Raw genomic sequence first — 15906 nt, forward strand, 5'->3', positions numbered from 1 at the left:
GGGGGGGGGGTGGCGGGGAGGATGGGCATGTTACCCAGCACCTGTTCTCCTTTCCACCCCTTCCTGGCACACCCATGGGTACCGCAGGCCTCCCTCCCAAGGGACTAACTCAGTTCCCTACCCTCCACCTGTGCTTCCCCATCCCTTCCCTGTCCACTCCATGAGATCGGGGCCTGGGACAGTGCAGGTCACTGTTCTGTCCATGACCACCCACATGATGAGAGTTCAATCAAGATCGCCAACATCTGAATGCAGAAGTTCAGGGAGGCCATGCATGCCCGTCCCCTCCCATCTGTCCCACTCCAGTCTTCCGGGTCTCACATGCATCTCTGGTGCACAGCGTCCCAGCAGGTCAATCAGGGCGGCATAGAAGGACATAATGGCATGTCCCAGGTGCACGCGGTTTTCTTCAGGAGGCTCCTCCCCAAAGCTGTTGCAGGGGGTGGGTGTGAGGCAGGGGGTGGGTGTGAGGGAGGTGGCAGGGGCACCGGGAGGGTGGGCTGTCCCGCTGGAGAGGGGAGCAGGACACTCACTGCTCACGGCGACGGTCCCTGCGGACACCTGGCCCATCCCGTGCAGGATCCTCGGAGATGCGGATGGCCTCTTCGATGGCGGCCAGCAGCCCTGAGCCACCCTCACCCCGCAGGGCGGGCCCAAAGCACTCGGGCTTGCGGATGAGAAGGCGCACCACCACGTTGGCATTCTCCTCCACGCTCTCGCCTGGCACGCGGCAGAGTCACGAGGACCCGTGAGCCGTTGCCCAGGGACCCCACGCAGCCCCAGGACCCCACGCAGCCCCAGGACCCCACGCGGCCCCAGGACCTGACACCCCCAGGGGTGATGCCAGGTCGGCCCAGAACCTCTTGGAAGAATCCCTGCCCAGGCCAGGCCCAAGGCGCAGGGTGGGGCTGTCACCCTGAGGGAGGCTTTGGTCAGAGGCCCAATGACTCCCACCTGCCACCGCCATCCCCTGCCTCACCATTGACGAAGACAGCGAAGCGCAGGAAGTCCAGGTAGCGCTCACCGCCGCAGGGGTTCCAGCCGATGTCAGGATACCCTTTAGCCAAGAGCATGGGACAGCTTTGGAGGCCACAGCCTGCCAGGTAGGACACGACCTGGGGGGCAGGAAGGGGATTCAGCCAGAGCCACCCCCTCTTCCCTAGGGCTCAGTGTGCCAGCCCTGAGCTCCCCAGCCCTGTTCATCTCTGGATCCCTGAGCAGACTAAGCCTGGTCCCACCCACCTTGGTCTCTACCTAGGCCACTGCAGCAGCCTGTCCTCCCCCTTCCTCTCCTCTCAGTTTGTTCCTCACACACACCTATGCACACCTGAGTCAGGTCATGTCCCTCCTCTGCTCAGATTCTTGACTTCATCTCATTTAGGATAAAAACCAGAGTCCTTGATCCCATACAACTTCCTACTACTCGTCCCTCACTGCCTCTGTGCCAAAGGCACTGGTCTCTCTGCTATTCCATAAATTCACGAGGCTCATTCCTGCCTCAGGGCCTTTGCACTAACTGTTCCCTTTGCCTGGAAAGCTCTTCCCCCTGATATCCATCTGACCCCTCACCTCCTGAGCTTTACTCAAATGTCATTTTCTCAATGGGGCATTCTCTGACTACTCTAACCTAAACTCAGACAAACATGTGACCCATGATATTTCTCTCCTTTGCTTGCTTTCTTTCCCTTCTTAACATCTGTCCCTAGCTAACACACTAGATGTTATTCCTATAGCATTCATATTATCCATCCTCCCAAATAGAATGTTGGCTACTCCGGAGCAGGAACCAATCTACCTACCTACCTACCTTCCTTTCTCTCTCTCTCTCTCTCTCTGCGTATCAAGAATTGAACCCAGAGATGCTTAACCACTAAACCACACCCCAGCCATTTACTTACTTATTTATTTATATGCCAGGGACTGAGCCCAGGGTTGCTTAATCACTGAGCCACATCCCCAGCCCTTTTTCAGTGTTTTATTTTGAGACAGGATCTCAGGAAGTCCTTAGGGCCTTGCTAAGGCATGCTTCAAACTTGCAATCCTCCTGCCTCAGCCTCCTGAGTTCCTGAGATTATAAGTATGCACCACCATGCCCAGCCCCTTTTTGTTTATTTTGAGACAGGATCTTGCTCTGTTGCCTGGGTCCTTGCTAAATTGCCAGGGCTGGGAGACAGATTTTTGTACTATCACTGCTCTGCCTTGGACAGGTCCTGACATACAATGGTGCACAAGAAATGCTAACTGGATAAACAGCAGCTAACCATTATTGGTCATGGTGTTTTGTTTGTTTTGAGAAAGGGGGTCTCTCAGCCACCATGCCTGCTTGAGCGCTGTTTTATAAATGCTTTTATAGATCATCTCATTTAACCCTCAAAACAACTCTATGCGTTCGTTTCTACCACTGTGTGCACTGTGGAAATGAGGTGGCAGAGGGCCGAAGGAGCTGTCACTTGTCCAAGGCCTCTCAGCAAGGGAACTAGGAAGCTGAACCCAACATAATGTGCTCCAGAGCAAATGTTCACCCCTCTGCACATAGAAGTGGAGGCACAGAGGGCTCGACACTCAGAGGCCACCGGCCAGGCAGCATAGAGCATGGATGTGCTGCAGCCCCACAGCCCCCAGGAGTGACCATGGGTGCTGTTCTCTCCCTGGAAGTTATTCCCGTCTGATTCGGCCGTGGACAGTCTCGAATGTTCCCCGTGGGGCCCCATAACCAGCAGCTGTCCCACACTGCCTGGCCTCCCCTTTGCACCTTTTCCAGGTCCTGCTCCTGCAACGCCAAGGCCAGTTCATTGTTGTCAATGACAGAGGCGGCGGCCACGTCGAGGGGCGTGGAGCCCTGCATGCCTGTGGAGCGAGAAGTGGTGAGAACACTCTCAGAGGTGTCTCATCTGTGGTTCCCCGTCCCAGCCCTGGCCACTCCGGCTGTTGCTGTCTAAGCTGGGACCGTCTTCCTTGACGCACGTGAGCCCAGGGAAGGCCATGCAGGGCTGCCTGGGTCACTATGTGTCCCTGCCCTACTCATCACAGGGAGGGTTGAGAGTGTGTTTGTTGAATGACTGAGTGAGTGAGCTGGCAGAGAGGGGCAGCCTGGAAGGGCTCTGGGGGCGGGTCCTTGGCTCAGGGTCTCTCACCCAGGCCAATGCCGCTGTTCTCCAGCAGGTAGCTCAGGTGATCAAACATGGAGCGCTGGTTCTGCCGGCTGATGCGGCAGAAGTAGCAGAGGAAGCGGCAGCAGCTTGTCACCATCTTGGGGAAGCGGATCTCCTGGGGCAGGCAGGTGGGCTATGGTCAGTGCCTGCCTTCTGCGGCCCCCTCCCCTCTGCTTTCCAGCCCAGCCAGGCCCTTACCTTGGACTCACCACCCCCAAGGACATTCACCATGACCTCCATCACCGTCTCGTGCATGCCCAGGGCCCTCATCAGGTTCGGGTGTTGGTAGAAGACTTTGTTGTTCATGATGTTCCTGTGGACGGATCAGAGTGCGTGCAGTCACCAAGGGCTGAGTCACTGAGTCCAGGCAGAGCCACTGCCACCAACATGGTATCAGTCAGCACCTACTGGCCTCTGCCCCCTCCAAATCTGCTCCTGTTCATTCTTACATCCTCTTTAGGAGGCAGGAACTGTGTCCCTATTTCACATGTGAGGAAACTGAGGCACATGTCCAGGGTGGGCTCTCCCAGAGTGGAGTTTTTTTTTTGTTTTAACCAAGGATTGAACCCAGGGGTGCTTAACCACTGAACCACATCCCCAGCCCTTTTTTAATATTTTATTTTGAGACAAGGTCTTGCTGAATTGCTTAGGGACTTGCTGAGGCTGGATTTGAACTTGCGATCCTCCTGCCTCAGCACGAAGGGATCACAAGCCTGAGCCACCACACGGGACTTCAGAGAGCAGACCTCTGTCACGTTGCCCACTGTGTTCCTAATGCCTGGAAAGGGCCCAGACATGGTGAGTGCTAGATAAGCCTTTCTGAGTGAAGGAATGAGACTCTGCGACACTCAGTGCTCAATACCATGCCACGAACTGCAGCAGCTGCACGAGCCCCCGAAGCCACACCACCACTCAAGGGGGTAGGTGTGGCCCTTCCCTATGTTACAGATGAGGAAACCGAAGCTCATGTTGGCAGACCTTGGGCCCAGAGTCACGTGGTGGGGGGGCTGTTCCCCGGGGTGGGTGGACAGGCCGGACGCTGAGGGAAGGCGACCTCGCTGTACCTACAGACTCTCCCAGGGGGCCCGGCTGGAGAAGGAGGCTCCCCCACCTCCAGGGAAAGGTGCCCAGCACGGACGGGCATGCCTCACCCAATGCTCTGGATCATGAGGTTCTCCTCCTGGGGGCCCATCTGCACGATGAGCAGCGAGCGGATCTGGCCGAGGCACTCCAGCAGGCTCATAGTGTCCTCCACGGAGGACGGCGAGATGGTGTAGGCCCGGGGCAGGGCCCGCAGCAGCTCGCCCAGCCCGTCGTACTGCCGGTGCAGGAGGCTGAACATGGCCCGGACCAGCTCGGGGCTCTGCACAAAGTCCTCCTGGGCCCAGCGCACCACCATGTGGGACACCAGCTCTTGCAGGGACCCTGGGAAGTGGAGGCAAGCACCCGAACGCTGTACCAGGGCCTAGGGCCAGGACGGGCAGGAGAGGCCCCTCTTCCCAGAGGCTTCTCCGTTGCTAACAGTCCCCTTCTTCCACCTGCCAGGAGCATGTCACCAATGTCACCATGTCCTGGCACTGAAGCGAGGTGTCTATTCAGGACCTGTGACGTGTGGTCCCACTTCCTTCCCCCGGCCCTATCTGATCTGGCCCTGTGACTTCCCTGCCCTCGGCGCTCACCACGGGCCCTGGTTCCCTCTGCTCCAGCCACACCGGCCTCTAAATGCACCAGGCACACCCCTGCCCCAGAGCCTTGGCACTGGCCGTTCCCTCTGTGCCAGTCATCCTTCCTCAGGTCCTCCCGTGCCCTGCTCCCTCACATGGACCCTTCCATCTTCAGCCTCTCCTGCCTCTCAGATTGATTATGTTCTTAGTCTTGATGACCACCGAACACTGATACATCCCTATCCATCTCTGTTATAATACTCTAAACCCCCTGGGGACAGGGACTCTGACTTCCTCCCCACTGGCCCAGACCTGCTGACAGTGCCTGGCCCAGAGCTGATCCAAAAGAGTTTCTTAAATGTCATAGGATAACGTGTGGTGACACACGCCTATAATCCCAGTGGCTTGGGAGGCTGAGACAGGAGGATCATGAGTTCAAAGCCAGCCTCAGCAACAGCGAGGTGCTAAACAACTCAGAGAGACCGTATCCCTAAATATAAAATGCAAAATAGGGCTGGGGGTGAGCTCATTAGATGTGGCTGATCCAAAGCTCGCATAATGGCGCCTTGGTCCAACATGTATCTTAACAGCTTTTCTGATTCCCTCAGCAGGGAAATCATCTCACCACAAGAGGAAGGAAAATCAAAAGCCACAGGAACACAGAAGCCTAGTGGTGCAGGAGTGGCCACCATCCCAAGGCTGGTGCAACCCTCTGCTCTGGCCGGTTGTCCCTCTGTCCCTCGCACTGGGCAACACCCAGGGGCAGGGGGCAGCCCCCACAGCCAGCCACAGCTCCAGCTGACAGCTGCTCCCACCCAGCCCTTCCTGTCTTGCTCCTGCCCATCCCGACCTCCTACATCCCCCTGTGCCCTGCGAGGAGACAGGATCCCACGCACAGGGCTGCCGCCACTCCCACCCCATCCATCCCTCATCCTCACGAGGTTTATGCTCCTCCGCCGGTGGCTCCTCCTCGGATTTTTCTTCCTTCTTCTTCACCAGCCGCACCTTCTCCAACAGGCTCATGAGGCGGCTGCCCAGGGTGGTCTCTTCCTCTGGTTCCTCCTCCTCCCCTTCTAGCTGAATTCCTGAACGTGGACAACGGGGGAGGGAATGTCCCTCAGCGGTTTGCTTGGGCACTTTGTCATTAATCCACCCACTGGGGCACTCATGTCTTCCTCTGCAGCACTCGGGAGTTTCCCATTTACTTCTTAATATATTCATTTATTGACTCTATGAAGCATTTGCCATCTAAATTGGCTGTGGCAAATATGTTCAAAGAACTAAAAACGTCTGAAGAACTAAAGGGATACGCGATGACAGTAACCCACCCAGTAGGGTACTAACCAAGAGCTAAATAACATTTAAAAAGAAACATGAAGAAATTTAGGAGCTGAAAACTACACTAACTTCACAATTATGCTTCAATTAAAGCGTTTTAATTTAAAAAAGAAAAAATGGAAAGTGCAATAACTAAAATTTTAAAAATCACTAGAGAGGCTGCTGGTGGTGGTGGTGGTGCACACCCAAAATCCCAGTGGCTTGCGAAGGCTGAGGCAGGAGGATGGAGAGTTCAAAGGCAGCCTCAGCAACTCAGCAAGCCCCTAGCAACTCAGCGAGACCCTGTCTCTAAATAAAATATTAGAAAGGGCTGGGGATGTGGTTCAGTGGTAAAGTGCCCCTGGGTTCAATCCTCAGTAGCAAAAAAGAAAAAAAAATCACTAGAGAGGTTCAACAGCTTATTTGAACTGGTAGGAGAAAGAAGCTGTGGAGTTGAAGGTAGGACACAGAGATTCTCCAGTCTAAAGAACAGAAAAATCAAAAAACCTCAGAGACCTGTGGGCCATCCTCAAGCATGCCAGTATACTCATGGTGAGAGTTCCAGAAGGAGAGGAGAGAAAGGGCAAAAAAATATTTGAGGGCTGGGGTTGTGGCTCAGCGGTAGAGTGCTCGCCTAGCACGTGCGAGGCCCTGGGTTCCATCCTTAGCACCATATAAAATTAAATAAATAAAATAAAGATATTGTATCCAACTACAACTAAAAAGTAAATATTTTTTAAAAAATATTTGATATTTGAAGAAATAATTGCATAAAACTTTCCCATTGTGATGAAATATATTGTTCTCCACATCCAAGAAACTCAACAAACTCCAAATGGGATAAACTCAGAATGACATGTCACACCTAGACATGTCATAAGCAAACTGTTGAAAGGCAAAGACAAAGAGAAAATCTTAACTATCAGCCAGAGAAAAATGACTCATCATGTTCAAGAGAATCTCAATAAGATAATGTGCTGCTTTATCATCAGAATAACACAGGTTGTCCATCTGTCTCTCCAGCCAGCTCTCCATCCACTCTCAATCAGCCCTCCATCTATTTTGCTAGCCAGCCGGCCATCTCTTCACCCGTTTATTCATCCCTCCATCCCTCTATCCACCAGTTCACACTCCCGTCTACTCACCACCTATTCATACTCATCCCGGTTCACTCAGATACTCACGTAAGCACACCCTCCACGCATGGCCTGTCTGCTCCCCGGTACATTCATGCATTCATGCAACCCATAGTTATCTAACACCAACTCATCTGAGGTCAAGAAATCTTAGAGAAACTTCAGGAGAAGTCTCATGAGAAAGCCTGGGGAAAGGGCTCTCCCTGTCCCCTCTCCTCACCGCAGTGTGCCAGCAGGTCTTGGTGAAAGTCAAGCAGATCCTGTCGGATCTCTTCAGGGAGGGGGCAATCTTCCTCGTCTGCACCATCTTTGAACTGCAATAGCATGTTGATCTAGGGGAAGGTCAAAGGTCAGAAGGAGAGGTCAGAGACCACAGAGGAAGAACTCTGAGGTCAAGGATCAAAGATTCAATTCTAAGTCCCTGTCCAAGATAATGAGCCAAAGCGTGAGTTGGTGAAGAACAGCTGGGAGACTAGGGCCAGGGGTCTGGAAGGGGTCAGGGTCAGTCAGGTGACTCCCAGGTCAGGTTGGTTCACAGAGGGATAAAGAGAGAAAAACAGCAATAGGTTCAGAGGTCAAGCACCAGTTTTGAGATTGAGGAACATCCGTGGTCCGTGAGGGGAGAGGTCAGGGTTGGGGGTTAGACGGTAAGACAGAGGACGTCAGGGGGCAGAGGACCTGCTCCTGGGGTGGGGAGCGGAACTCGCGGGTACGCCTTGCAGTCTCGGCGGCAGTCATGGTGAAGGCCTTCATGAGGTGGCCATAGCGGTCCCGCTGGTTGGCCTGGAGCTTGTCCACGTAGCGCTCTGCAAAGGCGGCCAGGGACTCCACGCGGTGCTGCAGCTCTTGGTCACAGAAATACTCCAGGAGGTGGCACATCTGGGGGAGGACAGTCATGAGACCATCGGGACTTTCTGAAACTTTTGTTGCTTCTTCCCCGTTCCCTGACCCTGCCACGGTCCAGCCACCACCATCTCCTGCTTGGGTCTGAAGCCAGCCTCCTCCGTGGTCTCCTCTCACGTGGCACCAGAGAGATCATTCCAGGCCAGCACCCCCCCACACCGCTTTCTGCAGGTGCAAAGTCCCCCAGTGCCTCAGGACACAGTGCAGACTCGTGCTCCTCCAGAGCCTGGATCTTCCATCCAGGCAGATGGAGGCGGGAGACGGGCGAGCAGCCTACCTGTAACTTCACGGATTCCGGCAGCTTCATCTGCAGCAGGCCCTCCTCCAGGTCTTCCTCCTTCTCCCCCTCTGCTGCCTCCTCTTCCTCTTTTTCCTCATCTTCCTTCTCCTGTGCCTCTTCCTCCTCATCCTCCTCCTTCTCCTCCTCATCCTCTTCCTCCTCCTCCTCTTCCTCCTCCTCCTCTTCCTCTTCCTCCTCAGTGAACACTTCAGGCTCAATCATCTTCAAGATCTGCTTCACATCTTCATCGCTGAAGACTCCCATCACCTGCAGGACAAATTCTGAGTTCTTCACTGTGGCCTGAAAGGTCTCCATGACCAGTCCCCAGCCTCGCTCCCAGCCTCGCTCCCCAACCTCGCTCCTCCTGCCATATGCCAGGTTCTTTCCCACATGAGCTGATGTGATTCATCCCATAGAAGGAAATGGCCTCCCTCCTTGCCATTGACCTCATTGAAATTCCTCCAGTTCACACCTGTGCCTCACCCACACGGCCCAGACCACATCAGCAAACGTGAGCACCCCTCCCTTCACAGTTCAGTGTCCTTTTCCCCAAGCTTGAACATATGTGGCTCTGGGGCACCCTACACCTGACACAGGCCCACACAGCTCCCAGGACATGCCACATCACTCTCAGTCAACTCCATAAAGATGCTTCTAGACTGAAGTATGGAAGGAAAGATAGAAGGTAGATTAAAGGGAAGAAGAACGGGGAGAGAGAAAGGCAGAGAGAGGGAGGACGGGGTGGCTGGTGGATGAATGGACAGCTTGAATAGCAGAGGTCTGGAGGGGAGATGAGGGAGTGGATCGTGACGGAGAGATGAAGGGGATGGTGTAGGCAGAGAGGGTGGGTGACAGTGAAAATGATGCACAGGTGAGCAGGTAGGTGGATGGGATGGTAGATGCAGGAGCAAGTCAACCAGGGCACGGGGAAACAGTGCAAATCGCTGTGGGAGTGGGCGGGCTAGATGGGTGGCCTTATGTGTGGATGGAGGAGGCTTGCGCACGAAAAGTTGGATGGATGGCTTCTTGGATGAACAGTTCTATGAGTTTAGGAGTAAAGGAGTACATGAAATAAAACCTGAATAGAGGGATGGAGAATGGTGGAGGGACAGGTAGGTGAATTGGTGTAGATGGCTGGATGTATTTATGAGTACATGGATGGGTGGGTTTACATACATATGGATGAACAGGTGCAGAGATGAATGGAAAGGCAGATGGAAGGTGGAGGATGGATGGACCTGTGAGTGGGCATATAGCTGGATACACAGGTGAAGGGAAGCTGATGTTGGATATATGAAAGGAAACATATATTAATAATAAATGGGCAGATAAGTGGACAGTGAAGGGACTGGTGTGTGAATGAAGGGAAGGAAGGATGAGCGAACACTGAAAGCTGGAGAGGTGGATACGTGGATGGACGGACGGATGGATGGATGGATGGATGGATATACGGTGGAGAAGAAAAGGAAAGAGACAGATGGACTTTGTGTGGGAAGATGAGGGTATATGAATGAATGGATGGATGAGAGGATAGAAACGTGAGCAGAGGGTGGATGGATTGATGGATGGATAAATGACAGTTGGGTGGAGGAATGGGAAGAAGAAAGGTGAATAAACAGACGAACAGAAGACAGATGAGTGGATGGGAGGCAAAGTGCGTGGCGGATGGGTAGGTGACGGGAGGCTAAGCTGAAAGGTGGGTGGAGTTACAGATGGAGAGACCTAAGGGTGGCTGGATGCATACATGGGAGGGAACTGATTATCGGATGGATGGGTTATTTTCAAAGTGAAGAATGGGGGAAGGAAGCCATTACCAGCAGAGTGGACACGAGCTTGAGCACGGGCACGAACTGGAACTCCACCGAGCCCCCCACGGGGTCGCGCGCGTGCTGCCCTCCATCGCGCACAGCCTCCCCCAGCATTCTCAGCGCCTTGTCCCGCAGGGCCTCCAGGGGGATGGCGGGGCTGAGGCGGGCCGGGGCTTCCGTGACCCCAGCAGCTGGCAGGGCCACCACAAAACAAGGCGGGGAGAAATGGTGCGGGGGCCTTAGGGAGGTCGTGACTCCAACCCCAGGCAGTCCATGGCGCCGGGGACCATCTTCTGCGCTCCTCCCAGGTGGGAAGAGCGTGATGGCGCGGGTCTCAGGCGTGAGGGGCACGATGTATTCAGAAAGCATGGAGCGCCGGCTGCGGCAGGCACTTTCCAAGTGAATGCTAATGAGGAGGTCATAGTAGCCCGCACGCAGAGGACCAGGTAGGTGAGCATCCTCCAGCGCGTGCAGCAGCTGCGCCTGGTCCACGTGGCTGCACAGAGCATGCGCCACGCGGTTGTTGCCCAGGGCGCACACGGCGCGGTACAGGGAGAGGGTGTGCGAGTGGAAGCGCTGCAGGTCCAGGCGCTCGGACAGCTCCAGGATGTCCATGCACCTGCGGGAGAGGGAGGGCCACGGACAGGGACAGAACCACAGAGGAGGTGGCAGACAGACACAGACCAGAGAGAGGCAGAGATGCTTTAGCAGTAAATCCCCGTGTCCTGCAGGTCAGGGCTCCATGGGGGCTTTGGAGCAAAGTCTAGGAGTTTTCCAATGGTCTTGGGGGTTCCTAAGGGTCTGGGACACCCTGGGAGGTCTAAGACTTTAAGTTTTCTGAGAATCCAGAGAGGTTCTGGTGACCCTCAAATGTATCTGGGATCCCTAGATTGGCAAGGTCAAGGCCCCTGGTTATGTTTAAGTGCCACTAGAATGTTAACTTCAACACAGCTGGACATCTGTGGTACACAGGAAGTGCTCAATAAATATTTGGTAAATGAATTAATGGGAGGGGGGCCTGGGGATGGAACTGAATCCCTCTGGGCAAGTCTGGGCACATTGAGATATATATGAGCATTACTAGAATGTCACTGGGTATGAGAGTCTTGGTGTCATCAGCCTAGAATGCTGCCGATCCACATGCCAGAGATATTTGTCAAATGATGAATAAAGGAAGGAATGAATCATGTCAGAAGCCTCCTGGGGTGAGGCTGGGATCCCTGGCTATGCTCAGAGTCCTTAAGAATATTTCTAGCCAGGAGCAGCAGTGCAGGTCTGTAATCCCAGTGATTCAGGAGGCTGAGGCAGGAGGATTGCAAGTCTGAGGCTAGTCTGGGCAACTTAGTGAAACCCTATCTCAAAATAAAAATAAAAAGAACTGAGGATGGGGCTGGGGTTGTGGCTCAGTGGTAGAGCACTTGCCTAGCACATATGAGGCACTGGGTTCGATTCCCAGCACCACATATAAATAAATAAAAAATGAATAAAGGTCCATTGACAACTAAGAAAATATTTTAAAAAATAACTGAGGATGTAGCTCAGGTGAAGCACCTCCTGGGTTCAATCAATCCCTAGCATCTCTCTCTCTCTCTCTCTCTCTCTCTCTCTCTCTCTCTCACACACACACACACACACACACCATTCCTGGTATTTGTGTGAACACTTCTGTAGTCCTGGGTGTGTCTGGGTCCCTAGAATGGTTTTAGATCTCTGTGGGACGGGTCTAAAGTCTCCCTGGGTGTGGCCAGAGGCCGTAGGGTACATTGGGCCTCTCTGAGTAATGTCCAGTTCTTCTGGGTTGGTCTGGGCTTCCTGAGATAGCTTTGGGGCCCTGTAGTATGGGCCTAGATTCCCTGGGTGGGTGGTGGTCCCCCGAGGTGAGTCTGTGGCTCACAGAATGGGTCCAGGGCTCATAAGGCAGGTCTGGAGCCTCCCGGAGTGTTATGGGGAAGCCTGAGCTGAGTCCAGATCCCCCTGTGTGGATGGTCTGGAGCCCCAGAGAAGTGGTAGGAGGAGGCACTGAGCTGGGTCCAGACCCCAGAGGGCTGGCAGCACCTGCCCTGCCCCTGTGCCACCAGCCAGGCCCTGACCTGTTCTCCTCAGGGATGTGGAGAGCCATCATGGTCAGCGGCTCCTGGCACTGCACAGCCCAGCCGAGCCGCTCCCCGGCGCGCCGCATCTCCACCTGCAGGAAGTGGTTGGGCATGCGGCTCCAGGAGACAGGCATGAGCATCTGCACCTCCAGCCGCGGCGGGCACTGGGGGGCTGGATTCTTGCGCTCACTCAGGAACATGGCGGCTGACAGTGGCATGATGTTCTGGGGGTACAGAGGCATGCCTGGGTCAGGGTTCCCAGCCCTCCCCAACCCTCCACCCTACCTCCAGGTGTCCTCCCCACACATCCCGCCTCAGCCTGCCCCACGAGTGCCCCCACTTCTGCACTGTCACCTTCTGTTTTCCCAGCTCGAACTGGACCACATTCTGATGGGTGGGCAGGACAAAGACAGCAGGAAATAGCTTCGTGTTGGGCTCCACCTGGCAGGGGAGCAGAGGACAAGGTGAGGGACAGGGATGGGTTGGCCATGTAGATTCTGGACCTCAAATGCTGGGGCCAAGACTGCACAGCCACGCGTGGACATCTGGAGGCTCCCCGGTGGCTCTGAGGTCACCCCTGGGACACACCAGCCAGGCCAGCCTCTTCCAGCTCCCTGGGGCCACCTGTGATCTGCATCTTGGTGCACATCACGCCCCTCCAGGAATGCCTTCCCAGTTTCTCTCTGAGTTTTTCTCCCGAAAAACCCCACCCCCATCCCCAAACAATACCATCTGTGGAGCAGTCTTGCCAAAGCCAAACCTGGATCTAACTGCACCTCTAGACCCAACCCCCTGTTTACAGGAAATACAGGGAACAGGGGAGAATGTTCTAATGAAACCACAGGGACTGGGTCAATGTGCCCTGATGTTAACGTGCACGTGAAACTCCTGGGCTCTTCATGAAATGCAGATTCTGATTTAGCGTGTCTGGGGAGGGGCCTGAGAGTCTGCATATCCAACAAGCTCCCAGTGAGGCTGGTCCTGCCTTCCAGGGACCACACTGGGGGAAGCACAAACAGCCCGATTCCTTCAACCATGCACTTCAAAGGGGGAGCAGGTGTGGAAGAGGAAATCGATGTACAAAAAGAAACCTACGGGACTTGGCAACCAATTAAAATACATTGGGCTGGGGCTGTAGCTCAGAGGTAGAGCACTTTCCTGGCATGTGTGAGGCACTGGGTTCGATCCTCAGCACCACATAAAAATAAATAAATAAAGGTATTGTGTCCATCTACAACTAAAAAACATTTAAAAATATATGATCGTAGCTGAGCATGGTGGCGCACGCCTGTAATCCCAGTGGCTCGGGAGGCTGAGGCAGGAGGATAGCGAGTTCAAAGCCAGCCCTAGCCATGGCGAGATGCTAAGCAACTCAGTGAGACCCTGACTCTAAATAAAATATGAAATAGGGCTGGGGATGTGGCTCAGTGGTTGAGTGCCCCTGAGTTCAATCCCTGGCACCAAATTAAAAAATATATATATGTATATATATGTGTGTGTGTGTGTGTATATATATATATATATATATATATATATATATATATATATATATATANNTATATATATATATATAATCTTAGATTCCAGTTCAAACAAAGAAGTGGCAAAAAAAAAAGACATTTTTGAGGTAACCAGAGAAATTTGAACATGGACTGGACATTTGATGGTGGTTAGAAGCTCCTGGTTTGGGGTTTGGGGGTGATAGTGGTATTGTGGTTATGCATTTTAAAAATAATCCTTATCTTTTAAAGATACGTGCTTAAAAGAGATGAAACTACGTGATGTCTGCAGTTTCCCTCAGAATCCTCCTGTGGGTGTGGAGGAAGTAGGCGTAAAGATGAAGCGAGATTGGCCGTGAGGGGGTGTGAGCTGAGCTGTGTGACAGGGACCTGGCGGTTCGCTGTGCTGTTCCATTTTTGTATATTTCTGAAATTCTCCATTTAACATAAAGTTTTACAAAGCCCGCCTTAGCTGAATTAATGATAGATAGGCGGATAGGTATGTGGTCAAGGCAGTGCAGTAAACATTTATGATCATTTCTGCTGGTGGCTCTGTGGACAGTTCCTGCACAGTCCCTTCAGGGTTTCTGTGGGCTTAGAGTATGTGCATACTTTTTTGCATAATAAAATATTAAAAAGGAAAAGTCCACGTTAGGATTCTGGCCCTTCCTCAGGTCCTCCCTGATGGGTGAAAAGGTGGTGACTGGTGTCACCCATGAGGGAATATGGTCCTCTCTCCAAGGAAAAGGTTGTACTCTGTCTCCTCCATTCGGGGCCTTGGTTCAATTAGGTGTTCTCTCGGGGCCTCCTGAGGACAGACTAGGAGCTGGTTTTGTCCTGTCTCTGTGGGGTCTGGCCTCGGGGACACACTGAAGGGTGGTCCTGGGATGCTGGAATGGGAGGGACTATGGCCAAGTTGCTGAGGGTTGGACTCACCTGGAAGAAGGTGTTGCTCTCTTTGCCATTGGCTGTGAAGGTCATTAAGCCAGTGGCCAAGTCCACCAGGCAGCCAATGACCAGGTCTGTATGGCTGATCCGGCCCTGCTGCCCAGGGCTCACAAAGTCCCCGCCCCACACCATGTAGCAGTTGCTGCACTTGAGGCTGGAGGAGACAGGAGCGGTCACTGCAGGTGTCCTCAGCCCAGGGGCTCCCTGAACTCGCCAAATGCCATAACCTACAGCCCCAACCCCAATGCCCATCCCCTGCAGACAGGCCTTGAGCCTCTCAGAGCTAGAATTCTTAGGGCTGTTGGGGCTTCCTGGAAGGAGGGAAGCGAAGGGAGGCTTCTGAGCTGGGTGCCCAGACTCCACAGCTTCCTCTTGCTAGGGGAGGCCCTCAGGTCCCACAGCCAGGCAGCCCCAGAGCTGGCCACAAGAGCTCTGGCTCCCCCCTGCCTGTTCCTACTCCCACACAACCTCCCACACCCATGGTACCCCCGCCATGCTGGCACCTGCTGTGCACGTTGCCTTGTTCATCCCCCATCGTCACCGTCACGGCCCGGACCTTGCTGAGGTCGAAGTTCATGTCGTGCTGATGGTAGTCAGGGGTGACCCAGCCCACCCATACGCAGCTGGGCTCCTGACCAGCGAAGACTCTCACAGAGTAGTAGTACTGGGGACACAAAGAGGGGACCAGAGATCAGGCAGGGTGACAGCATTCCCTGAGCTCTGCTTTGGTCTCCTTGGATTCTCAGGGGCCTCTGGGAGTTTAAGAAGTTGCCAGATTCCAGACCCCCTTCATCTGTGTCTCTCTGTTTCTGTGGCTACTGATTTGGAAATCCCTTGGGAATATTTTGTGATATCCCCACATTCGGGTCTTTCCCTGGTTATAGCAAAGGAATACATGGCCCCCGGCAGCACTTCTTTCTCATAACAGATTCCATATTGGAGGACCCCCAAACTATATTGACATGAATTGCATATTTTTATACTCAGGAATATTTTAGGGTGGTTATCAAATATGGCTATTGTGTTTATGTGGGCAATTCCAAATGTTGGGGTCCACAGTCATATTGGTTTACCCTCTGGATTTTGGGGTCCTGGGAGTTAGAGCA

The 15906-nt window shown here is 53.7% G+C and overlaps 1 protein-coding gene across 1 annotated transcript in view; it reads right to left on the minus strand.

Annotated features, from left to right (window-relative positions):
* Positions 1-15906, minus strand: part of Ryr1 (ryanodine receptor 1) — a 107632-nt gene that overhangs the window by 65298 nt on the left and 26428 nt on the right. The window contains 16 exon segments of the mRNA XM_048791254.1: positions 322-430; positions 534-720; positions 980-1115; positions 2753-2847; positions 3135-3267; positions 3351-3465; positions 4304-4577; positions 5755-5901; positions 7490-7601; positions 7948-8148; positions 8450-8719; positions 10267-10879; positions 12351-12577; positions 12708-12794; positions 14789-14954; positions 15304-15464. Coding sequence (XP_048647211.1) covers positions 322-430; positions 534-720; positions 980-1115; positions 2753-2847; positions 3135-3267; positions 3351-3465; positions 4304-4577; positions 5755-5901; positions 7490-7601; positions 7948-8148; positions 8450-8719; positions 10267-10879; positions 12351-12577; positions 12708-12794; positions 14789-14954; positions 15304-15464 — 3033 coding nt within the window.

The sequence above is a fragment of the Marmota marmota genome, unplaced genomic scaffold (assembly GCF_001458135.2).
Source record: "Marmota marmota marmota unplaced genomic scaffold, marMar, whole genome shotgun sequence".
NCBI lineage: Eukaryota > Metazoa > Chordata > Mammalia > Rodentia > Sciuridae > Marmota > Marmota marmota.